At 37.5% G+C, this 25,594-nt stretch overlaps 2 protein-coding genes across 6 annotated transcripts; one reads left to right on the top strand and one right to left on the bottom strand.

The window, feature by feature from the left end:
* Positions 1-3: 3 nt before the first annotated feature.
* DNAI7 (dynein axonemal intermediate chain 7) lies at positions 4-23,875 on the bottom strand. Of its 4 annotated transcripts, XM_050708357.1 has the most exons (16): positions 23,742-23,860; positions 23,349-23,369; positions 19,936-20,020; positions 18,872-18,963; positions 17,641-17,742; positions 15,227-15,364; positions 12,031-12,177; positions 10,590-10,693; positions 8,846-9,122; positions 6,953-7,055; positions 4,592-4,758; positions 3,344-3,488; positions 2,372-2,583; positions 1,534-1,701; positions 1,219-1,332; positions 4-273 (listed from the first exon to the last, which is right to left on the bottom strand). In XM_050708357.1, exons 1-16 carry the CDS (start codon positions 23,850-23,852, stop codon positions 4-6), a joined length of 2,256 nt encoding a protein of 751 aa, XP_050564314.1. In that variant the 5' UTR covers positions 23,853-23,860. The 4 variants fall into 4 exon arrangements, with proteins under 4 accessions (XP_050564314.1, XP_050564315.1, XP_035396716.2 ...); XM_050708358.1 differs by lacking the exon at positions 23,349-23,369 and having other exon boundaries at positions 23,850-23,875; XM_035540823.2 differs by lacking the exon at positions 23,349-23,369 and having other exon boundaries at positions 23,742-23,831.
* Positions 23,876-23,895: 20 nt separating this feature from the next.
* ETFRF1 (electron transfer flavoprotein regulatory factor 1) lies at positions 23,896-24,612 on the top strand. 2 transcript variants are annotated; one of them, XM_035540826.2, is made up of 3 exons: positions 23,896-23,959; positions 24,125-24,222; positions 24,314-24,612. In XM_035540826.2, the coding sequence occupies exons 2-3, from the start codon at positions 24,178-24,180 to the stop codon at positions 24,524-24,526; spliced, it is 258 nt and encodes an 85-aa protein (XP_035396719.1). In that variant the 5' UTR covers positions 23,896-23,959; positions 24,125-24,177; the 3' UTR covers positions 24,527-24,612. The 2 variants fall into 2 exon arrangements, with proteins under 2 accessions (XP_035396719.1, XP_035396718.1); XM_035540825.2 differs by having other exon boundaries at positions 23,908-24,024.
* The last annotated feature ends 982 nt before the right edge of the window (positions 24,613-25,594 follow it).

Raw genomic sequence — 25,594 nt, 5'->3', positions numbered from 1 at the left:
TATTTAAGAGTACGTTAAAACTCTTGTAGCAAGGAGCAGCTGATATACAACATCAATAAACAGGAAGTTAGCTGTACTCACTCTATCAATTGCTTCTTTGCTGGCAAAGTCTTTAAGCATATGGTAGAGTGTGGAGTGAAATTCGGAATCTTCTTCTAGCTCTTTTGAAAATGCTTCACTGGTTTCTGTGATCTTGAGTTTCAGTGCTCTCTGACCATTAAACATGTACAGAGACCAGTCTTTGACAAAATCTGCTTTAAGATGCTCACTTACCTAGTGCAGGAAAAAAATGGGCTGTAAGATGAAGCCCATGACACTGACAGAGAACAAATTCTGGTACAAAATTTTAAATTCTAGCATACTTATGAGTGTAATAGAGAAAAAACAAAGCATTGCTTTGAACTGTTAAAATAGTATTAGGTCTTTAAGTAAATGACTGTGTAACACATTGTAGCAACATCAAAATCTTCATCTTGTTTGCCTCTGTAAAATGCAAGGTTGGTCACTCTGGCTTTCTTGCTGTTCCTGACTCATATGAAAAGAGTAGCTAGGTGCAACAGGCATCACACACTTTAGTTCTTCCTGCTGGGATTAAGAACTGGGCTAAACATTTGCATGTGTGTCACAAGTCTTTAACTCAAGATCTCTCAAGATTTCAGCAGTATGGTATGTTCTATATCCACAGTCATAACTGGGAGTATTATGCTGTCTGGGAGAAGTTTTAACCACATGTTTTTTAGTTTACAGAGGGAAACATATCAACTCAAGTTGCTTATTCCCTCCTTTACAGTACAGAACAACTGAAAACACGCACAAAGCCAAGAAACTTCTAGATGGTAATTGAGGGGGCTTTTGAGGGCCCCATAGTAAGCTACTTGCTGAAAAATCAGCATCTACCTGTGTCATCCCAGCTTCAGCTAAAGCCTCAATAGCTGACCTGTCAGCTATACATCTTAGCACATCAGCAAGTATCTTTGTTACTGAAACTTATATTTGTGAGGAATGGGCTTGAGGTGTGGAGAAGTGGGCACTGAAGTTTTGCTAAACAAAATATTATGTGAAATAGTCACCCTAAATCTTAACTGCTGCACTAAGCATTAGGTCAGGGCCCGAAGATTGTTTGAAATGAGCATAAATGAAGAAAGTTATTTGTTTGTCTTTTGTGTGATATGCTTCTGTACTGGTTTGTCTCTAGACATTTGGTCTAAAGCTACAAACCTTGAACACTACTTGATCTTGACCCGATTCTAGATTCCATTTGCTCCAGCCAAAAGCAAAAGCGGATGCAACCAGGGCCATCTGTTGGTATGCCCTCACTTCTGTTAGGGGAGCCTGTAATGCAAAAGTACAGTTAGAAGATATGCATCCACTAAATCTCTGCTTTATATGAAGGTAAGAAAAAGCTTGCTTTAAGCAGAATCTCCTGGCTAAGCTGTAAGGACACTCATCCTCATTCTGTATAATAGGTCTTCATACAAGAAAACGTTGCCTACCTGAGAAACAGGCTGGGGGGAAGTCCACTCTTGCACTCACCTTCTTGTTCACAGAGACGTATTTGTATGAATATTCTCCTGGGAAAATATTCACACCAGCCTCTTTCAAAACTTTTCTTAAGGTGACGGGACACATCCATTTTCCTGTCAGGTGAGAAAGCACATCCTTCTCTTCCACTGTGACTGCAGCCACCATACACTGCTTATCCTGTTGTATAAACCAATCAAAACATCTTACTTGTGATTAAAGCTATTTTTGGCTTCAGGCATCAATGATTTATTTGCTGCTTCTCTATTCTGGATATTACTTACATTAGCTATCATCCTCATCTTTAAACATTCACAGTTCTTGTAGGAAGCCACTTTACTGTTGGATTTCAGAACTGACACTGGTTTACTGGCCCACACTTATGATCACACTGTACATATTCTCCTTGTCGTTTTAGTAACAGATATTGATTTATATGACAATCATGCTAACTTGAACCTTTAGAAGGAACAAAGATCAAAAAAGTAGGTTGCTTGGAATGCTCAGTTCTTTTGGTGCAGTTGGACAGCGAGAGAGGGCAACGCTTTTTAAGTGCTGATGAAGCAGTCTTGACTTTAGCAAAGTAGTATCAATATCAAAGAACTTAATGGAATGTTGCAGAACAGATGCTTTCTTTTGACCAATTCACAGAAAAATTAAATCACCAATAATATTGGTGGTTACATTAGAGCTTGGAATAGTTCCTTCCTTATTTTCAATAGCAAAGGACCGAGATTCAAGTTGCTCTTGTGGAACCATCCCACATTCTTAAGAAAGAACAGTGACAATTCTGTTTTTTTAAAAAAACAAACTACCCATGTTTTATGAAAAAAACAACAAAAAATAGTACCTTAATTTGTATCTGAACTTCTGCAAAGACTGTAGTAACTGTAAGTAGTGCTTCATTTATACCCATAGGTCTCAATTCCCATGCCTGATATGGCATGTTGAGATGAACATTCTGGAGAAGTGCTATTGTATAAAAAACACCCATCTCAAAAGTGATACTCTTCTGTGTTTCGTATGTTATGTTGCTGATGCCATCAGTTCTCCACTGTTGGCCTTTACAAGGGATGCAAAAAGAAAAAACGTATACATAAAGCTTCTGCTTGTAATATGTACTGGTGAAGAATTAGTAAAGATATTCCAGGTAAACTAATATTCAGAGGTAGATAAGATAAAGCACAAAGTAAAGAGAATTCATTTAAGGCAAAAACCTTCTCTCCTTTAAGTACAAAATTAGGCTAATTCTGATGTGAAAGCTCAAAAAAAAATAGTTACGTTAGTATTTGTATTTTTTAATGTAGGATATAGCACTCCTTAACCTTATTTCCAACAGTAACTTGAAACATCAAACTATCTTAAGTTCTAGTATCTTTCATGATGTAACATCAGAGGTAATGTATACTTTTTTAGTAACGTGAGTAACGAATTTGTTTTTTTAACATTTAATATTTTGAGGTAATATGACTACATGTAGTTAGGGGGTAATTTGGCTCAAAGTAGACTTCATAGGACTTCGCTCTACCAAAACGTCATTTGTGGTATACAGTTCACTACTACACCCACTAATATGGAAGAAAAAAAAGTTTCAGTGAAAAGCCTCGAGCAGTCCCTGATTACACATGATACAGAATCAAACCAGAAAACCAACCAACCAACCAAACAAAAAAACTAATCTGTGCGTTTTTTTTGTGAACACCAAACTCCCTTAACTATTTCTTGGCTGTGAATTGGCTCTTTTCTTAACAGATATTTCAGAAAACTATTTGAAACCTTGTATCGAGTCCATTAGTCAAACAAATTTATCTTAAGTTGGTACCTGCAGGATCCCATCGGGCTATCACAGGTTCCTTGCAATAGATCACATTGTCAGACAGCCTAAGCGTGATCTGTATTGGTGGGTATCGGGCATCGTCAGCCTCTTCTGGGGGATATCTGTATGCCTCCAAGCCAACGTCAAGTAACTTTAGCAAAACGCAAAAAAGACAAACAAAACATTTTATTAGAAAATGCAGTAGCCTGAATTTGTTTTTTTTTTTAAATCCACCTAGTTATCTGTGGAGTTTCCTAACATACGATTTAAAATTTACTAGTTGAAATTGTTGGCTAACATGGCCCACTTCCAAAAAAGATTTTTTTCTTTCTTACATCTTCCTGCTAAAGGATTTTGCTTGAATTTTAACAAGCATTAACGTGAAACCCCCTAATATAGAAATCAGCACAAGGTCTGCTGCAGTAAACCTTTCCCTTCATGGGAACTACAGCATTGAAGACAGTATTAAGGTTGAGTACCAATGGGCAATTGAACCCTTCGCATGCTGTCTGTGGCACTTTTCAGGCAACACCACACAGTAAGTGGAATCATTCCTTAATAGATTCACGGGTACTCAAAATAAACAAGAGCACTTCACAGGCAAAAAGAGATACAGCTCCACTTTGCACAGTGTCAAAGGTAATGAAAGAAGTCAAATTCAATTGGTAAGGCAGGTCTGTGCATGTGGCTAGAAAGGAAGATCCCATACTACTTAATCTGCTCACAGTCCTGCTTTCTTAGTCTGTATGTGAATTTCACTTATTAATGGTTTCCAATTTCATAATAAAAACTGTGACATAGGTTAATGCTACATAAGGCACCACAAGTAGGAGAACTAAGACACGTTGCCTATAGACCACCTATACCTTGCAGAGCCCAGAACTGAATTGGTAGTAATTTTGTTACCATCCTTCCTTAAGTGTACTTTTCATAGCCAAAAAAAAAGGATGTCTGGCTTTGCTTTTACTTCATCCTAGAGCATTTACAGTACAACAATTTAAAGTATCCATGCTAGCTGTGCTGATGAACAATGATCAAATGCACACTTCAGTAAATGCTGATCTGCTTACCTCAGCTGCTCCAAAAATTGGCTATGTCAAACTGAAAACACAATTTTATAACTTGGTCCTTTTGTTCATTGCTCAAGAAATCAACATATATATATATAACTGCATACATACTATGGTGAAACAACTTGGGATCAGCTCTTCAGGAATGAAGACTCCATGAGGTGTAATACATTTTTTCACTCACCTCCACTATATTCCAGTTCTTGACTTGTTTGACCTGAGGTGGAAGCTGCAGTGCATCGATATGGTACACACCACCCACTGGTACAAACTGTTGCAAATCAATAATATTTTCATCAGTTATCTCATCTTCTTTTTCATTGGTCTTTTCCTGCATCAGTGGACTCAGAACTACAAAACAAATAAGTAACAAGTGTTAATTTGGTGCTTAACCTAAGCCGTTGTAATTTCATACTTCTATTATTTTTTTACATCTGCACAAAAAGTCTGTGTATTTGAAATGCTTTACATTCTGTGGCATTTCAGCTCCATCTACTGGTATGCCACACATCTTTGAACAATTAATTGAAACAGATAGTTGGATAATGAAAAAACACTTTTTTTTTTGGTACTGAGCTTTCTAATAGATTAATCTCTACTCTTGCTTTGTAGTCAACTCAAACTGTTTCATATAGTAATAAGGTTTTACTGACAAAAAAAAATCAGTTGCATCACCTAATCATAGAAGAATTTTACAAGTATACAAGACAGTAGATTCTGGCCAGGTTTGGAAAGATCTTATCGGCATGGAAATGAGGCAAATCAAAAGGTATAAGGCAGGTATAGGCTACAGGTGAAAGCTATTTGCAAAGAGCAAAAGGCATTTAACATGTTAAAAATTTTTAGAAAACAAAAGAATTCATAATGTTTTTTTCTATGTATAACTATATGTATTTATGTATAAATTCAAATTTTACTCAATTGAAAAAAGTTATTAGAAGGCATCAATGTAATGGACTAAAATTACTATAAATATTTTCTTCAAAAAAAAAAAATCACATAAACATTGTACCAGACATTACAGAAGGAGAAAGTTATTGTTGATGGGGATCAAGGAAAAGTGTTCAATAATGTCAAAACAGCTACGGTGTTTTAAAAAAAATACACTTTTAAAGAGTGAGATAATCTTTAAAAAAAACCAGACAGGTATCTATATAAACTGCCTTCAAGCTTTTTACAAAACAAGTGAAAGTTCTGTTAATTTTGTAACACCAGCTTTAGTTGCAGAGTTTATGTAGAGCTTTTACTCTACTGTACTCATACTAGAAGATGCAATTCAAAGAGCCTTTTGCAGTTATTCTGAGCAAAATAATTACAAAAACTAAAAACCATTTTACTACCAGTCACAATATAGCTTGCACTTTAATGTATTTAAAGTAATAATACAATAATATTTAAATGTCTTCTAAACAAAACTACTAATTCTCTTAAGATAAATTAAATTCTTAACACTAGTACAACTTAAATCCAGAGAACAACCTGCAATAGTTCTTGCTGTTTTCAGTGTTGCACACTCCTGATTTTCCACTGTTTTACCTTGGCTGCCTGTTTTCACTGAATTTGTGGTAACTTAGTATCCTTTCAAACCCCATTCCCAGAAGTAGTTGAATGGGTTTGCAAATCATTAGCATGTCAGCAAAGGCATGATTTCAAAAGCCTTCCCTCCTTATTAAAGCAAATAATAGCCTTGAAGTCATTCAGATATAATTAGTACATTTCTGACTACATTATACTCAGTCTAATAATATGGTAGGGATTTTCAAAGCCTTACAGAAATAAAATATAACCCCCATCTGACTGAAGCACAAAATCCTTATACTCTCTTGAAAACCACCTTGTTTGGGTGGTACAGTCTGACAACATGGTTGCTGCAACTATGTTTAGCAGAAAGTTGTTTTTTTTTTCAAATGAGCAAAAGGCTGTAAAGCTCAGCTAAACTCTTATGAACAGTTTGCAGTCATTTTATTTAAGACAGTACTACAAGAAAACCCACTCTTACTAAACCAAAGGACACCACAGCACTAAAGAAATTTATAACTTATGTTGGACAGTTTTAGTTCCTGGATTAGACCCTCTTTTAGTAAAGTATATCAGTCTATATCCTACTCTAAGTACACGTTTAAGTAGTACTTTGTAATACCTACACTGCCTGAGTGCATACCATTGTAAGTACTGGATTTATTTTCTTCTGGAGAAGTTAATCTCACCAAGCAGACTAGCAGATTCATAAATATTGTTTGCCTCGCCCATAAACATACATATACATAAACATATAATTATTATGTTTATGTACATTTATGAATTAACACATACATAGGCATAAAAAAATAAGCGTAGGGACAAAATCAATCTCCCTATCTTATTTTTTCCCTGCATTTAACAATCATTAACAGAAGTGTCAACAAAACTCATGTTATAAAGTCAGCAATGTATTTATAAACTTTGTTCCATTTGCATAGATCTGTATCACCATGCTTCCATATACAAAACAAGACATTTAAAATTAATAATTCTGTAGTGCTGCAAATAAGAACTAACCAAATACCTTGTGATATGTCCAAGATTTCTGATTTCTTCTCAGTTTCCTCCTCTGTCTTCTCATTTATGTCAGTTACACTATTGTATTTTTCTTTGAACGAGACAGCACTCTACAGAAAAAAGACATTTTTTATTAGACAAACAATAAAAAGAGCGTATCACCTCCTTTAAAACAATGGTCCAAGGAGAAAGAGTACAGTTCCACTCCTGTAGCCATATTTGTACCAATCTTGCTACAGGGTCAAGGTTTTTGGAGAAATCATTTTTACCTAACTAGGAAAAATATTTTTTATTAAAGGCATGCTCCAATGTTAGTTTGAACATGTAAATAGAGAAAAACATAAAATATTTACTTCATTTCCACAGCAAATTCCACCTCAAACCCCACAGATACCATACAAGCATTTAATCTTATTAGCAGTGTGTACACTCAAATATTATGCTTTTGCTGCCTTTACAGCTGGAAAAATGACACAAAGAAAACAACCCAATGTTGAAACCAAACCCATGCTGATACTCTGTCAGAATCCCCACTTCAGTCTTAGACTGTGTCTTGCCTGTAACATTTATTCCCTTTCCCAAAATGTTTTGTATTTTCAAAATGTTACCCTAGACTTCTAGCCTAAATTTCCAACCCAGATATGAATTCATCCCTGTCATAGCAGACTTCTGGAAGCGCAGCGGTAGACAAATGGCAGTTCAGCACACAAATCGTGCATTCGGAAGCACGGGCACCTCCTGTGTCCTGTGGCGTGCCTGCCAGTGTGCTGGAAGAGCAAACACCTCAACTAGGACGGAATGGGAGGGCAAAAAGGTGTTTACCCACGTAAATGTGGAGGAGATCAAGGCAGAGCCAGACAGAAGGAGTGACCGCAATAGCTGAGAGAAGTGGAGGCTACAGAGAGAACAGGAAAACTCATGAAACTGCATTCAGAGAAGGAGAATAAGACCTGTAAAAGAAAAAGAGAAGCAATGGAATGAGAAGCCTGGAGAAAGCCTGAAAAATGTATGTGAAAACTGCCAAAGGATAAGACTTATCACACAAAATAAGAAAAAAGGAACCAAGAAAAATGGGATTTCAGGCACTGATTTACTACAGAGGATTTCAGGGACCAAAAAGGCAAGGATCATTGATCCAGGTATTAAGAAGGTATGAAACATAATGGCTTACAGCTTTTTATGCAGAAGTTAGAGAATCCATGCAGATAGAGAATCCAAGTCGTTTATCTACAGGTCACAGATGAGACCAAGTGAAAAACTCCAGCCCAATAACAAGAATACAAAAACAACCAATCCCGCAACACCCAAAGCCAACATACTCCGTTAAAGTCTGCAGAGGGTTCAGCTGCCAGAAACAGGTTTTGAAAGCCCTCTAGTGGCAAAAGCTTCAACATACAGGAACCGAGCAACTACGTAACTGCACAACCAAGGACCTATTGAACTCTGAATCCTATTTTGCACTCTTCTGATGTTCCTGATATTGCATTCCTGTAGTGATTTTAGTGGGCTGTCAATTTCTCAGAAGCAGAATATATTCATCTTGACATACGTCACAGACATCTGGAAATATCTTACAACAGATACAACCTTGCATTCCTCATGGCATGATCCTACTCATAAAATGCCAATCAAATGCCAACCCATGCAGCATGCCAATACCCTGCAACTACCACATCCTGTCAAAACTTTCCTTTCTACCATTTTTATGACAATCTCCAGTCGTTCGTCTTTCCACACCCTCAGAAGATCTGTGACAGTCTTAACACAAGTTGTCTTTTTCCATAAAAGTTTAAGAACTTTGTTCTCTCAGGTACAGGGCACATGAAGAAGCTATTACACAGCAATTGGGCCTCAAGTAACAACAGCCCCGTAAAATATCCTCGTGAGATTTTTTGCCTACCTTTCTCTCATCAGAATGTGTTTCTTCTTCAGTGGGCATGTTGGGCTCTTCTGCAGCTTTCTTTTCTTCTTCTAGTTCTTCTACATTGTCTTTTGAATGCTGAGTTGACTTTTTGCTTTCTAGGACTTCCAATTTTGGCACACTCTGGCACTGCAGCCAAAGTGGAGATACATGGTCATAATGAGTGTGCAATATGCGAACAGCAACATTGCTCACAGCCAGGGACTTTGGAAGATCAAATCCATGATGTGTATCACAAAACACATGATTCTTGAACCTGTAAATAAATTAAAGAAATAAAAAAGTTCCCTAGTAAGATCGGCAGCACTTATTTTCACAGTTATTCATTAGTATTCAAATTGATGTTCTACACTGTCACCTAAATCCTCTTTTGTCACATGGCACAGTGTAAGAATTAGAGTTGGATGTCGCAATACTCTTCCTGCCCTGCATTGACAGCTGTCTGTAAGCTCCTCCAGAAAACCTGCAACTGCATGAAGGGCATCAGGAGCTGCAAAAATGTAATGGTCCTGATAGGAAGGCAACGGGACAGAATCAGATGGGAGCTGTTCTACACAGTACATTTCTGATAAAACAGATTAATTTAATGGGCAAAGTCCTACACAGGTAAAATCACTAGTTGTCTGTGTTACAACAATCTCAGCATCTTCCACGTAAAACCCAAAGGGACACAAAAGCAATTCTGATAATCAACAGCATTACACACCCACCAACCCTTCTGACAGCATAGGAAGCAGGCTAAGAGCAGCACAGGAGGCCAGCCTGCATCAGACCACTTATCTAACTTTTGAGTTCGGGATCTTGCATCTGTCCGAGTAGACATTTAAGTTTCTTGCTCATTGCAATTCCAGCCCAGCCAAATGCAGAACAATTTAAATAATACTGATTTTCTGCCTAACAATATAAAAACATCTTCTAGTAAAGCACCATTTAATTTTTAATTAATATGATTTTTTTTAAATTAAATGTGCCTCTCTAAGTACACCAAAAGGACTTTAACTCGAATGGGCACTTGCTGGAGGTCAGTCTGACATTGCTCAGGACCAGCCTTCTAGATACCTTAGCAAAACTTACAACAACAGGTCCTCAGTCAAGGCAAAGTCACTTTATTCCTCATATTTGCAGATAGGGAGTAGGAAGGCTGCTCAAAAAATTGTTTTGGAACTTGTTCTGAAAAATGTATCTGTTAAGTGGCAATCTAATAAAAACTCTTTGATTCAGAATGAACCGCTGAGGATATTTACATTCCAAGCTCTATAATCTTTTATCTAACAGAGCACTGAGCACAAAGCATCATTCACCACTTTGTAAGGAACTGTGATGGCTTAGAAATTATTTTAAGGCAGCAGCAAAAAAATATTAATTCCAAAGGAATTTCAATTCTCTGCATGAGTTTTATTGTTTTTATCTTAAAATTGTTCTGTCAGAAACAGGGTTCTACTCTAGCATTTTAAGAAACATATATTTTATATATATGTGTGTGTGTGTGTGTGTGTGTGTATCTATAGATACACATATAAAAACACCCCGGTTGTTCAATAAAAAGCTGATGTAACCGGGATCTTCCTTAGCAACAGGATGGTATGAAATTCATCAGCTGGGAGTCTGTAGAATAAATGCTATTCAACATAAAGGGATCACAAGAAACTGGTTCTTAGTGTTTACTTGATTTGGTTAGACAAAGCCGGGCTTCACTTCCATTAAGAATTTCAGTATGTTGTACCTTACTTTCTTCTTCAGATTGGCCCAAATACAGAAAGTAACATTTTTGTCCTTTATGACAGCCTGCATATTTCCAGTGTCAGAATCTTCATACATACTAGCTGTCTACAAAGAAGAAGCAGATTAAATCATGTTTTCTTCTTATTTATATTACCTTGTTTTTCTTAAATTTACACTGGAATAAATAAATTTAAAAGAAAAGACATAAGAACAAAAATACACTGGACCAAGCACATATAAGTTGCATCCCTTTGATAAAACTTGAACTGTTATTTTTTCTTCCTCTGACATCATCAATTCTGTCAGTCAAAATATTGCCAAATATTTTTGGCAATACATTTTTTTTTTGTCTTACATTATCCCCTTCAATGGTACTGCCAATCTCCCTTAATTATTTGCCTTCAAAAATACTTCTCAGTACAAATTTAAAACAAAAAATTAAAAAAAGCATTTCTTGAATGATAAACACTCCTACACCACAGTCACTACAAAAAGTATTTTATATTTTTGCTAATATAAAACCTGCAAAATTATAATTACATGAGGAGTTTAATCCTAAACTCAGGAAAGACGATCAAGAATCTACAGAAGGTTTTGACCGTCAACAGACATACAACTGGTTCACTATTTCCTTTATTTCCTTTATTCATTTTCCTTTTTTTTGTTTGTTTCCTCTATCAATACTCTTTTACTAACCATATTTACATATATGATTAACATGCTTAGAATAGCGTGGTGGTTTAACATGGGTAGGTAGCAAAGCACCACCATGCTGCTCTCTCACTCCACTCCTGCAGTTCCCCAGCTACCAAAACCTTGCCACATAAACCCAATACAAACAGCAAGCAAGATCACCACCTGTACATGCAACCCAGAAAAAGGATTCATAAATACATTTTCATTTTCTTGTTTAAATGCCTTTTACTCTTCCCAATATCTTCACTTAGTCACATGGTCTAAGCTTTTGGGTAGACCTGTGTGGTGCCAGGAGTTGGACTTAATGATCCTTACGGGTCCCTTCCAACTCGGGATATTCTATGATTCTATGATAATATTTTAGTCATATCAACTTGTATTAAAAAAGGTATATAAGCTAATCATATGATCTACTTTTCACATTTGCAATTTTCTGTACAGTCAGCTAACTTCTAATTTAAAACATAGTGACAAAATAGGAAACAAATTTCACACTGAGTCCCTTGTTTCCAACACCTCCAACTATCACAGAAGTTCAAAGTAATTGAATATCAAACACCTTAATGGTAATGGCAGTTTCCACCGTAAAACTAAGATCTTCAGAGGTTATGAAAGAAATAGTCTGGTATCTACTCTACACGTGATTTGTGTGACAATATAAGAAAAAAACATCACAGCAAAACACTTGTAGCAAAACTTTTATGCACTGTGTATATTACAACTTCGAAGTAGTAAATCTTACTTACTTTAAGTAGGTGTTCTGTTGCTTCATTGTACTTCTGATGAAGTAGATTCTGCAATTCCAAAATAGTTTCCTGGTACTGGACTATTTCTTTTTCTGTTATCTCACTTGGTGGTGTGTCCAATAGAAAAAACTGCAACTTCTCAATTAACTAGAAGACATTACATGCAGGAAAAGTACCTCTGTTTTGACACCAACCCCAGCATAATGTGTGTTCATTCCCTAACCTGTGGTCTGTATAGAATTTTAGCTTATAAAATTTATTGAACCAGTTTGTCACATGAAGACATCTGTTGGTCAAAAATTAGTTTTAATGAAAAGCTTACAGCCTTGTTGTTGAAACATATCTTCTATAGTAAAAATATCAACTACTAAATCTAAAAAATATGTAATAGTTAAACATACAGCAATTAAATTTTAATTCTCAGAACAATCCTTAATGTGAAGTTTGGAACTCTGTGATAACATTGTTATCTTCCATTATATGCTAATATCTTAACATCTAAGCATGTGTATAAGACTGAAAAATATTCCTAGTTGGCTGAAGTTTTAAAGACACTGATCTATCACAGGGGAAAAAAACAGTATTTCATTGGCATTGTATTTATTAGCATACTGTCTAGTAAAACTAAATTTCAAACCTGTTGATAGAATTTGTATTACTATTCACTTCCTATCTACAAATTATATCCATTAATGTTCATAAATGCTGCACAGAATCAGGAATAATTTGTTTCACTTTATCTGTATGACTTGCTTATTTCTCAAGAAAAAACGGTGAGTTTGGGCCTCTGTATGGCAAAGGTTATAACTTCAAAGCAGATGAATGACAACAGTAAAATGACTGTAAATATTAGCATTTTAAAACAAACTTCAAAATGAAGATTACGGTAGAAAAAAGTAGTACATAAAACTTATAAAACTGCTGTTTCATGCTGACCACACAATGCTGTATTTGGAATACCTTCTAGCTATCATTAGAATTACAAAATAAAGACATATTTAACTGGAGGGAGGATGTTAAATAAAAATTAACCCTCACAGAAGCGAAGAAATAATCAGAAAAATTATAATAGCTTAGGACCAGATGATCTTGAAGGTCTTTTCCAACCTTAATGATTCTATGATAGAAGAGCTTACCACAGTGGGCTATGGACAATCTGTGATCTATGAAGCCCCAGTAAACTGTTCACAGAACAAAATTAAACAGGGTTTTTTAAATGGGGTCTATCAGTGCATATGATAAACCATGAAAAAAAATGAATTTTAAAAGTAATGTATTGATGCAAAAAACATGTGGATCGTTGCCAGTGATGGTATCTGCTCAATCAGACTACAGTCAAAAGTCACACGTTACAAGTAGATGTTAAATTCATTCAGGCGCTCCCATCCTTTTAGACTACTGTCCCAAATGCCATCTACTTTTCCTCTGTGCCTTGGCATCTTTGCTTCCTATCCCTCCTCCCCTGGGCCTGACTCCTGCCACTCCACAGACATCCACATCCTCAGAAGCCTCCCTTTCTCTTTTCTTGCACCCTGCTCCACACTGAGGGACGTGCACCACTGCCTCTGTCTCTCTACTTTGTCATTCCTGCAGTGCTGCCTCTCTTCACAGCTCTGGGCCACAGGTCTGCAGTAAGAGGATGAGAAGCTTTAAATATCATCCATCTGCGGTCCCCCTTGAATAACACCTCTCCTGTCGTCTCTGCACGCCTCACCTGTAACGGGAAGCAGCACCACTTATCTGGCAGAGAGGAGAAACAATGTTGTTATGCAGACAAAAGAAGGGCTATCACTGCAAGGACATTATGTACCACCTCTTGTCTTCCCTGTGCTCTCGTAGGCCTGAAGTGCTGAGACAAAGGGAAAATTGAATTGCATTTTATGCCTCCCTTCCAGAGTCACCAGACTGTTTTTTCTCTTAGCCTGTGAAGTCACAGCACTACTGCTTGTTAAAGGAATAGCAAAGCAGCAGCAGATTTATAACAATCAATATTACTGTCTTTTTATATTTCACCTTTAACACAGCCTGCCTTGATAGTGAGGTGATCCCTATCAACTAGGATCTACAAGATCTCACAGTCCTGAGTGGTTAAAATTTTTCTCCAGATACATGAACAGAGAAGGAAAGAAATGCTTGGATGTTCTGGACCAAGAGAAGATAACCACTCTTTTACCACTCTTTGACATCACCTCGCATTTCCAGTAGGAGCGAAATAAAAATGTGTATGTCATAGTATCACATAATACTCTACTGATCATACAGTGCAAGGGAGCATACATCTGCAGGACCTAAAGTAGCTGTAACTGCTTCGGTGTGGGGTGGGAAACATGGAGGAGTGGGAAAGAAGTGTGTTTGGCAGAAAGAGTTGACAGCAGGGAGTGTAGTGGAGAGAAGGAATGGAAGTGGGCAATTGTCAGGCTTTTTGCTTGGTCTGCAGCGTAGAAGAGAAATGGGAGGAGTTACCTGTTGAAATTCTTGGAAAGGACTAGCATATTCCCCACTGGCTCAGAACAAGACAGTATGTGGCAGGTGAAAATTGCAGCACTAAGCAAGCACTGCAAGATGGGAAGTCTAACAGAACCAAACTAGCCCAGTGAAAGATGTATTATGCATGCAACTTTCATCCCCATTTCTGTAAGACACCCTCTAAGTTGCAGAATGCAACTTAGTTAAGTTAAATTAGTTAATAAAGTTAACATAAATGAAAATAAAATCCTAAAATTTGATATCAGCCACAAATTGCTTTGAATTGCCTCAGAAACCATCAATGACTGGCTGTGCATTTTGGGAACCCCTGCTATTACACAACACTTTACTGGCCGCAAACGTTACACAGTAAGACTTTTGTCCACTGAAGAATCTGAGTGTGACATGAGCTGATACGTTCTGGCTCGATGCTTTTAAAATGTAGATAGCAGGGGAGATGGAAGTTAGAGTACTAGAGCTCAGCATAGAAATGCTACACAGAAGTCCCTCAAAGGCACAGCATGTTTAAAGTCAATAGTCTTCTCCTTTAGACCTAACAATAAATCTGTAATTAAAAAATATAAAAACTGAGGGAAGATTACTGGCTAACGAAGGTTATAGCCAATTTCAGTCATTTGACTGTTAAAAAAAAAAAAAAGTAGGTGGGGGGAGCAGTATTAAGGATATATTTTAGTGACCTTAAACCAAAGAATACCATTTTAACACTTACATTTAGTACCTGTTGTCCCTTCTCCACAACAAGTTGAATGTCCTTATTTTGATCTTCACGCCATAAGCTCATGAAAGTATTTATTTCCTGTGGTATAGTTGGGTCAGGACTTCCATCACAAGCAATATAATGCTCCCACTACAGAAAACAATCAAAAGAAAACTAGATATGGGCATGTGGTGCAAATCATTATTAGAAGAAAAAGGAGGATTCCGAAAGACAAATACATTTAGTGATACATTCACAAGTGCATCTAAACAGGACTGTAATACTACCTGGACTACCAGTGATCACTATGCCAGAAAAGAAACGGTTTACTTCCGTACTAATGCGTTGAGATACTTCTGCCCACCTAATACTTACTGTTTATTCTACTCATTTGTTAGTGGGTTCTGTTCTCCTCAGTAGAGCTTGCATGTCTACAAAAGCAATGAATTCTGTACCTGACACAAAATGAGGGGGTGAAAGAATAAATGGCTGAGAATGTAAGTGAGGAACCAGGGCCGGTGGAAGAGGCGGATGATTCTCAAACCAGATACAGCCAATAAAATTGAGTTCTTACGCTGACAATAAAGCTGCTTAAGAGATTTCTACTCCAACGTGTTTATCCTTCCTTTCTCAGCCCCTGAAGATTTCCTTCTCCTTTCTAGCACCCACTCAGATATCACAGAAACCTCCAGTGGGAATCTCAGAAGGATAGAATGACGTTTTTAAAAAAATGATGTAATTTTCAAATAAATTATTGGTCATTTTTATAAGTGAAAATTAATCAACAATCACAACTCACTTAACTCTATGAATACGCCTAACTTTGGCTCATAGGATCAATCTACAACCTATAACGTAATTTTTTTTTATCCATACAGTAAGATATTTAGGAAACCCTGCCTCTCTACATACTGTGAAGGTCAGTAATGCAATGTTACTGAAGTTTGTGTTACAATCTAAAATGGATCTTCTAAAGCAAAAGTGCTTGCATTCCCAGCCACTTGCATAACAATTCACACTGACTTCAAAAGCAGTAATAACAGGTGAGTGCTCAGGGCACTGGAAACTCCTGTATAAAGATTGATCAGTCTCCAGGAATAAAAACATCTGATTTTTTTTTTTACACCTTTGTATTTAAGACTGAGCTTCAATTTCATCATTAAGAAAGCACATCCTCATAAATGAGAACACTTGCTCTTTAAGAAAAAGGATACTTTTCATAAAAATATGTAAGTATGTCTTACTCTGATTTGAAATTGTTTAGAAATAGAAACATAGCAGTTGGTATTATGTATTTCTTTTGCCCTAAGTATTCACAGCAACAGACCAATGCAAACTCTGGTATTTCCCATCATTTACCAATATTTTATTTGAAGATTTATTTTATAAAATAATAGACATATTTTGCCATTATTTTTCACAACAAAAAAATGTTTCTCTTTCTAAGGAATACTTTTCAGAAAAATCCATAAAAAACTGTGCTCTTTCAAAATGACTGCCAGATCCTGTTGTTCACAAATATAATAAAGTCAGAGCTTGTTGTCTACTGGAAAAGGTACTAAATAGCATCCAAATGTGTCAAGACATAACTGTGCAGTTATCATACTGTGCCTGTGTAACCACAAAAGGCTAATGCCACAGTGGTCTACAATAAGAGCACACCAGCATCACTAGGACTCTTCCCTCCATAGTGCTCGTCAGGCCACATCTGGAGTACTGTAACCAGAGTATATATTAAGAAATATACAAGACAAAGAGAAAACCCTTGTCAACGAGTCTATTTAACATTAACTAGAACCAAACTGACCAAATATCATTACCAGATAGCTACTGAGTGATGCTTCTGCAAGAAGGGTTCACAAGAGTGAAACATTCTACTAGTCTACTTACATACCTTATTATTTTAAATTTAACTTTACAGATATATAGTAATATTGGGTAATAATTCAGCCTGCATGTATGTCACCCTAAATTACAGACATAAACTACATTTTTATGTGTTTCTGGCCCTGATATGTGCCCCAGATTTGTGCTTGTTTTGGCCAACCTGTCTCCAAATGGTGACTTGGTGATGGTGGTGGAATGTTTAAGAGTAGAACAAGTTAAATAAAAAAGAAACAACAAATACCAGAACATCTGAAACTACAACTGTCCTTCACTGCTGGGGTAAGCTGTGGGGTTGTAATACCTTGATAACCCACACAGCCTCCTCCTTGTCGTTTTTCTTTTACATGTGAAACAAGGTACATAAAGGAGAGTAAGCATGGCCAATTCTTACCCTGAGACAGAACTTGAGAGGTAGTCATAGCACATATCTAAATTCAAGAAATTGAAGCATTCCTAGATTTTGTAATAGAGATGTAGCCTAAAGCCTCTTTGTTGTCTAAACTCTGTCACACTTGGCAGATTTTGGAAAGAAACCTTACCTTTGCATATGCTCTGTATTTTGTTTTCCACAATTGTGCAGACACAAACTTCTCTTCTAGTGAATGAAGTTCTGCTAGTTCATACTCCCTTCGCTCTTGATCCTGTTAAAATATTTGTATAGCAAGCAGAGAAATTAAATATTTGTTTTCCTTCTTACAATTATTTTATATCAAAGAAAATAATTTGGAATATTTGAATGAGTTATAATTTAAACAAATTCAAATGCTGATAACTTTTTTTTTTTTAATGAAACATTTAATTCAGAAGGTTGCAGTAATAAGCAATATGCCAGTGTCATCACATTAGTTGCTGAGCCATATGATAAACATTGATGTGTCCTATGACTTTTATCCTCAAGCTACCAAAGGGTGCAAGAAATTTGTAAATTTTATTATAATTTCTGCTATTTTTTATTATAATTTCTGCTATTTAAAATTCTTCTTGCATGTAAGGGAAAAAAATACTCTGTGAAGGACAAGATGCACAGGCAAGAGTGTTTTTTTCTGAAAAACAAAAAACAACCACAAAAGAAAGAAAAAAGCAAAAGGCAAAAACGTTAGTCTCACAAAAATATTTAGATGTTACTGATCATGTCTTTTTCTGAATTCCAGTCTTCTCAAATTCATAAACATACATATTCAAATACACCTATATATACACATGCACATCCATATGTCTGCCTTAACATGTAATCACTTCTAAAATTTATACCAAAATTTTCTTGCTCCAGCTGTACTACATACAATTCCGAGGAAGACAAAAAAATATATCCAATTCAAAGTCAGTGGAAATGGCTAAATGTTTATTCCATCTGGAATATGACACACCCCAAAAGTTAACATATTTAACCACAATATCTTCATGTAACAAAACCAAGCAAGACTATCTTGTCTCGGGGAATTATTCTTAATCAAAGCAACACTAAGTCAAATATTGGCTTAGAGAAAGAATAGAATAGAATTTCAGCACCATTTATCTTGATTGTACATGCATTGTGCTTTATTTAAACACTAATCTAGATTGCTACCTTCTCAACTTTCAGTGGCTTGGCTAGATTTTTCATGCTTAATTTTAATCTAGCGATGCTTGAAAATCTCCTCTACTTTGTTCCCAACACTAAGGACATAATGAAATTCTTTTCATTCTCACACTAAATTAGTAATGACAGACCCTGTCACAAGTTTAGAAGTGGAGTTAGCATTTTTCAGTAACTATTGCATATAAACTAACTTTTGCCTCAAGCTTTTCCATCAGCTCTCGTTCAATCCTCTCCTTTTCAAGTCTTGCTGCTTCTTCTTGTTCAGCTTGCAATCGGGCTTCCTCTGAAGATTGGGAAATATATCAAGAGCATAATTACATTTTATTAAAACGAGACAAATTATTTTGTTACTATCTGCAGTGACAAAGCAAGTATAATAATAAACAACATAAGTGGGCATCTGCTATTGCCCAGAAATCTTCCAAATGGTAAGAATTTGAACCATAGTCCTAAAACCCACTACCTGTGGTGCTACCTCAATCAGCCCACGATGACACAAGTGGAGAAAGGGATCAGCAATCTTGTTTCCCCCTCAAACAGTAGCAGGAGCACCCTCTTCCTTTACCTACAGCTTGAACAGGCCCAGGTTCTTAATCCAATGGTGAAACTGCCTGATGGGTTCAGTTTTAAGCTTCTCCTCCTTTCCTACACCTTTTGCTGGGAAACTCAATCTTAGAGTTATTTCTTTACTGAAATAGATGAAGTTTTAGGCATGTCTCATTGGCTGTCAATCCCCTTCAGGATCAGTTACTCCTGATCACGGGTTTAGCTTTTCTTTGCTGCCACAGGGACAGCAAAGGGATAGCCTAGGGACACCAGCCACCTCCTGACAATTGATGTACCCTGTGTGTCTTCTCTGGAAAAAGTCCTTTTCAGAGAATTTCTCTTACCTACTAATAAATAGGCTTGAGAGAAGAAAACCACAGAACATTGCATTTCTAACTCACTGAGAGTGTTTCAAAATGTAGTGGTAATAGAGGAAGAAAATCTAATTTTTCCTGCTACTCTCACTCCCAGGTTCCTAATCATGGTAGAAATAACTAGAGGAAAAAGTGTGGCTTTAATAGGAAAGTGAGATGTGGGAGGCAGTAAGAAGTAACACAGAACTTGTCCCACACAAGAGAAGAGAGATGAATCACTTGCATTTGTGAAATACACTTATAACAGTGCACATACAGTTAGGCAGATTACTTTTTGTCTAATTAAAATAAATGATTTGTACCATCACTTCCCCTGTAAATGAAGTGCATAGTACCTTCCTCTTTCAGCCTCCTTTCTTCCTCTTCTTTCTGTAATCTCAGTTTTTCAGCTTTAACTTTTTCTTTGCCACTGGACTTTTTCTTTGCAACAAATTAAAAGAAAACAAATGTCAGTATTACTTTCATACCTCTGGGGAGGTGTTCACCCTCTGTAACTTAAGCTCTTTTAATGTGATCCGTGAATCCAAATTAAGATTTTAGACTGCCATTGATGCCCTAACATGGCAATATACATCCCATTCTCCATTTTTCTTTCCATTTTCATGATGTAATATATGCTCTTATACATAATGGATCATTCTGTGCCAGGCATTCCTGAACACAGGAATATTATTTTGAATGTGGAAATGGAATAACAAGTAGATCTGGTAAGAAAGAAGATGTTACAGCTTCAAACATCTTAAGATACTAATAGGAAACGCATTTTGGGACATTCGCAAGTCTTGTATTTAGAAGCATCTAAACCACAAGACAACAGATCTCTCCCTACTGTTATAAAATCCAAACTGCAACTCAAAACAGTTAACTGCTCCAACCAGCACTAACCTCTAGGCTAATCCTAGAATAACAATATTCTAAGTTTGTGCTTCTCAGAAATTACCAAATCTTTGCATGAAGAACATTTCAATAATAAAAGACAAGGTAAACACCACACATAACCTACAGTCATGTAACATTAACCAAAAGGGAACACTTATTTTTGCCCTGTAATTCATAGGTCTCATCAATACCTCACTGGTTTATAAATATATAAACTGTAATAATATGCACAGGGCCAAGCTGTCTTCAAGAGACTTGAACAGCTATATGTAAAGCATAATTCTCCTACAGTATGAAGATATTAATGGCCCCTCACTTTTTTTTTCCCCTCACCAGCGAGAAGGCAGATTCTTGGAAGATTTTTTTTAATTACTTTATGTTGACACAGTCTTGTAGTGTTCAATCAAACATGCAGGATCAGCAATGTCACTATAAAACTGCACTTAAAGACACACAAGGAAAATACTGATTTCCTATTGATGCAGTAGCAAATACAGCCTAGGGTCATAACCCTCAACAAGTGCATATTTAGTAAAATCCAACTATCTTTATTCAGTTTTACTCAGTGTGTACACAGGCAAATGCTGCCATTGCATATAATACACTTGCAGTCAGTGTGGCTCGATTCCACCTGGGGTTGATGGAATGATACCATGGAGGAGGGCTGCTCCTGAAGGCAGATGCTACAAAGACAAGGCCTGAAAACAACACAATTAACAAACAAACAAGAACCAAACACACACACACACACACACACACAAAAAGAAAAAAGAAAAAAAAAGAAGAGACTACTATCAGAGATGAAAGAGAAAGAAGGACCAAGAAGTAAATCAAAGCAAGTTCATGGAGCTTGTGAAAACAAGGAAGCTGACCTTGTAGTGAACCGCAATATGAATTCACAGCCAACAGTATTGCTTTAGTGGAGCAGATTTTTTTTGCATATGTGAGAAAAAAAAATAGTATTCTGCATAGTCCCCAATGTATGGAGAAAACAAGGAGTGACAGCAGGCTAAACAAATGTTGAAAGCAAAACTACAGATGACAAAATACAAGATATCAAGGAAAACAAATGACTTGTGTTTTGTGTACTGGCTGAACAATGGCATTCTGCTGCTGAAACGCCAGTGAAAAGAAATTAAATGAAATCACGCATTTAATTTTTCAAAGCAGAGAAAATATGGAATGTAAATGGGTTCAGCAGATGTGGTAACGTGAAAAGAGGAGGAGACACATCATCTATTTAGACATCTGACCTCGATGATGTATTTCAGAGAGCTGAAATTAGGATCCTAAATCTCCATACTCACTGGTGAGAGACAAGTGCTTACAAGGATTCAGCCTGGGAAGGTAAAATGCCTAAACCAGTATGATCCACTATCATCCACAGCACCAGCAAGTGAATACACCTGGATGGTATCACAATGTACAGGAGACCTAAGGACGAAAGGTATCTATTGGGAATGCAAACCTCCTCCTCAACAGAGAAATGGGTGCAGAATGGCACCAAATCAGCACAGAAACACAGCGCCCCTCTTGCAGAGATGTAAACACAGAAATAGAGAAAGAGATCCAACACCGCTGACAGGGAGAAAGACCAAATGAAAATTTAAGTCCAAACACCTGCAAATGAACCCGATGGCACATGAACTCTTTCCAACCATTCCACCCGAGTATCCTTTGTAATATGGTAAATATTGTTAAAAGTAAACCAATTTACAGTGAACTTCAGACATAAATAAGGAACACCTTTGTCATTCAGCACACAGAAAATGCATCCTCAATACTGTTATGTCGCACTTTGATTTTGACAAGTATATTTTCAGAAATAAATAACTACTTAGAAAGCTACTCACTTTACATTACTTTGCACAGCAATAAATAAATGCATAAATGTAGTTTTGAACACAAAGTCTACCATGAAGCTTGAACAAAAACAATGGTGAAAGTTCAGTTCCAACAACAAATGTACAGCCAGCAGAGTTAGCATCACATCTTGCCATATTTGTTACCAAAGCATTTACTTGCAAAACTCTTCTACAACAGTCAATAAAAAATGTGATTCTACCTTTTGCAATTTCATAGAAAGGTCAGTTCCTTCCAATTGAAAAAAAAATAAAAAAAAATAAAATCCAAATATCTTTCCTTCCAGTGAAAATGAAAAGATCATCTTGCTTCAATTACTTATAATCGCTTTTTAGTCAACTTGCTTTCACAATCTTATGACTTAATGTAGTACTGACAGATGTGAGATGTACAATTCCCCAAAGAACACATTTGAATGTATTCTTTCTGGGGGTGGGGATAGTTTCATTTTCATTGCAACTGAGAATGAGCGACGGACACGAACTAACAAAATCCCACCTCATGTAGACTTCTGTCTGTTGTCCATCCCCCCTACCCATCAAGCTCAGTGGCCTGAAAGCCAGGACACCGGCTTGCTGCCCCGCCATCCAGTACCAAGCCAAATGCTGTGCCTGGGCCAAATTTGCCCCCTCTTCCCTAGCAGTTCTGCTGCCATGCTACGCAGCCTCCTTGTGCAAGGTGCACACGCTGAGTGTCATGGAGGCACCTGCCCCTCTTCGAATCTGACCAACTGGCCAAGAAATATGGTTCAAAAAAGAAATAAGTCGTTTTTAAAGAGCATACAATTTTCACAGCACCTTTATTATTGCAGAACAGCTTAAAAATATCGTTTTGTATATGTAAAGTCCAAAAATATCCAATGCTTACTTTAATTTCAGCATGAAACACTTAGAAATTTTACTCACTGAATTTGCAAAACAACAGAAAATAACAGCACAGCATTGAAATGAGCACTGCAAGGTCCAAAGTGTTTTATATGAAACAGAGCATAACTTTACCTACCCACCTTTTTATTCTTTTTTGGACCCTAGAAGTTGGGGGGGGGGGGGGGAAAGCAAGCATCAGAGAACAGGGTATAGAGCATTAAAAATCATTAGAAAAGCCAACTACTCCGTAAAGCAAGCTGAGACTGCCCACCAAGAATGGATGATAATTTCAGTATTGGGGATAATTCGCTGCTGACACGACTCCAGCCCACCATAATTAACACTCGGACTACAGCTGTATATTCCCGTTAGACATTGGGCACGCACCACGCACGTAGCTTAGCCCAAAGCACTACTTTAGTCAAAAAACAAGGTTTTTAGCGGTTTCTGAGTCGACCACCTGGCGCTGCTGACACCCCCCTCGTTAACCCCCGCCGCGCCGCGACCACAACGGCCGGACCCCCTTCCCTCACGGGGACATTCCGCGGCAGCTGAGGCTGCTCGGGGCCCTCCGCAGTCGGCGACAGGTGGCGACATGGCGCGACAGGGGACGACATGAGGAGCAGGCCGCCCGCCCTCACCATGGCGCCGCCGCGTTGCCGGGGCGACGGCCGCGCCCAGCGGAAGGGCGGTGCCGCGCGGTGCGGCCTTGCCGTAAAGCGGCGCGGCGTTACGGCAGGGCGCGCAGCCGGTGAGCCGCTGACCTTCCCCTCCCTCCCCTCTCCTCCCCTCGACCCGAGAAATATCCCCATAACGGTAAAGAACTGTAAATGGCGAAACTGTAATTGCTACGGGAGGTTGGACCGGGATTTATGGACTTCCACCAAAGGCTAACGTCAAAGTGATTATTCTTCAGGTAAATTAACAAAAACAATCGCGCAAGACTGCGGAGTTCAGCGAAATGGGAGAATGGCCAATTCTTTACGAGGGGAAGTGCTGAATCTTTACAAAAACGTAAGTGCCTTAAATGCGCCGAGCGCTTAGCTGGACAAAGCCCTTTTAACGTGAAGTCTGTCTAAAAGGAGTTTTTTCTTCTTCCCTCAAGCTGCTGTACCTCGGAAGGGAGTACCCCAAGGGAGCAGACTACTTTAGAAGCCGTTTGAAAGCAGCTTTTCTAAAAAATAAAGATGTGAAAGATCCCGAAAAAATTAAACAACTAATTGCCCGAGGAGAATTTGTGATAAAAGAGTTGGAGGCTTTGTACTTTCTCAGAAAATACAGAGCAATGAAACAGCGCTACTATGATGACAAGGAGTAACCAGTATTAATGACTGTTTGTAATGATACAAATCCATAAAAGCAATCAATAAAAGAACTGTAACCTCAAAAGAAATGAAAAGTAAATCCTTCCAACCCATTTAAAGTACAAATTATGACTTTGCTTACCCTTAAGTAGGTGCTTGAAAGATTTGGGGGTTGTATTGCGTGGGTAGCAGGTTTTTCTTGACTAGTTTTGACCTCCTTGATCTGAAACTTCATGTATGAAAATAATTCTGCAGGGAGCAGTGGCAATGTGCTTGTTATATTTCAGTGTACATGCTGAACAGTTAGCTGCTGATCAGCTGAGTGTTGGAATGCTGATTTGAGATGCTGCATGCCTCTTGTTACTTAGAGGATTAATCTGGTTTTTCAAGGCTTGTACATCTAATGCATCATTCCCACCATAACTGAGCACCTGCTCAAAAGGGAGGTTCTCAAAGGTTTTAGCTACATCTGCTTCATGTACAAGACTCCCATCAGCAGGCTGACAGAGGTACTATGTTACAGAGAACACCAGAGGGTCAGGAAGGGGATGGAGTAGAACAACAATGGTTTAAGTATTTAGACCCTAAAGACAATTCCTGCTCCTACTGCTGATTTCTGAGGTTGCGTAACTCCTGTAGCAAGAGTTTAGAACTTGATCCTCTCCTCTGGAAGAGAAGTTTGACCCTGGCTGTTTGCTCCACAGCTAATTCTTTGTAGACTTTGGCTCAACTAGCACAAACTTGTGCCGTAACTGTTACTCTGTATATAGTGTGGTGTTTTTTTTTCCTCACAGAACTAAATGACACTGGAGATAGAACAGAAATAATCTTTGAAATATAGGTAAGTAATCGCTGCAGTAGAACTGCTGACAACAGCAACAGTCTATACCTGCATAAATTCCAGAAAAGTAAAAAAAAAAAAATTAAGGTAAATTAGATGGTATGCTACTTTGAGATGAAGTATGTGCTTCAGTTTGTAGCACCACGTTGATCTGAAAAAGTATTCCCATATAACTTACTAACTCCTCTAGAACATGTTGCACTTAAAGCTATCCTGAACAAATACCTCTACATACAAAATT

This window comes from Cygnus atratus, chromosome 1, assembly GCF_013377495.2.
Source record: "Cygnus atratus isolate AKBS03 ecotype Queensland, Australia chromosome 1, CAtr_DNAZoo_HiC_assembly, whole genome shotgun sequence".
Taxonomy (NCBI): domain Eukaryota; kingdom Metazoa; phylum Chordata; class Aves; order Anseriformes; family Anatidae; genus Cygnus; species Cygnus atratus.
The sequence above is the reverse complement of the archived record's forward strand: the minus strand, read 5'-3'. Positions and strand labels throughout refer to the sequence as shown.

Excerpts from the sequence above, each read along its gene's own strand:
- DNAI7 (XM_050708357.1), bottom strand. The coding sequence starts at position 23,852 with ATGGTGAGGGCGGGCGGCCTGCTCCTCATGTCGTCCCCTGTCGCGCCA. Across the intron at positions 23,370-23,741 it reads AGCTGCCGCGGAATGTCCCC|GGTCCAAAAAAGAATAAAAA; the intron begins GTGAGGGAAGGG and ends CCCAACTTCTAG. Across the intron at positions 274-1,218 it reads AAGATCAAGTAGTGTTCAAG|GTAAGTGAGCATCTTAAAGC; the intron begins GTTTGTAGCTTT and ends TTCCTGCACTAG.
- ETFRF1 (XM_035540826.2), top strand. The coding sequence starts at position 24,178 with ATGGCCAATTCTTTACGAGGGGAAGTGCTGAATCTTTACAAAAAC. Across the intron at positions 24,223-24,313 it reads TGCTGAATCTTTACAAAAAC|CTGCTGTACCTCGGAAGGGA; the intron begins GTAAGTGCCTTA and ends TCTTCCCTCAAG.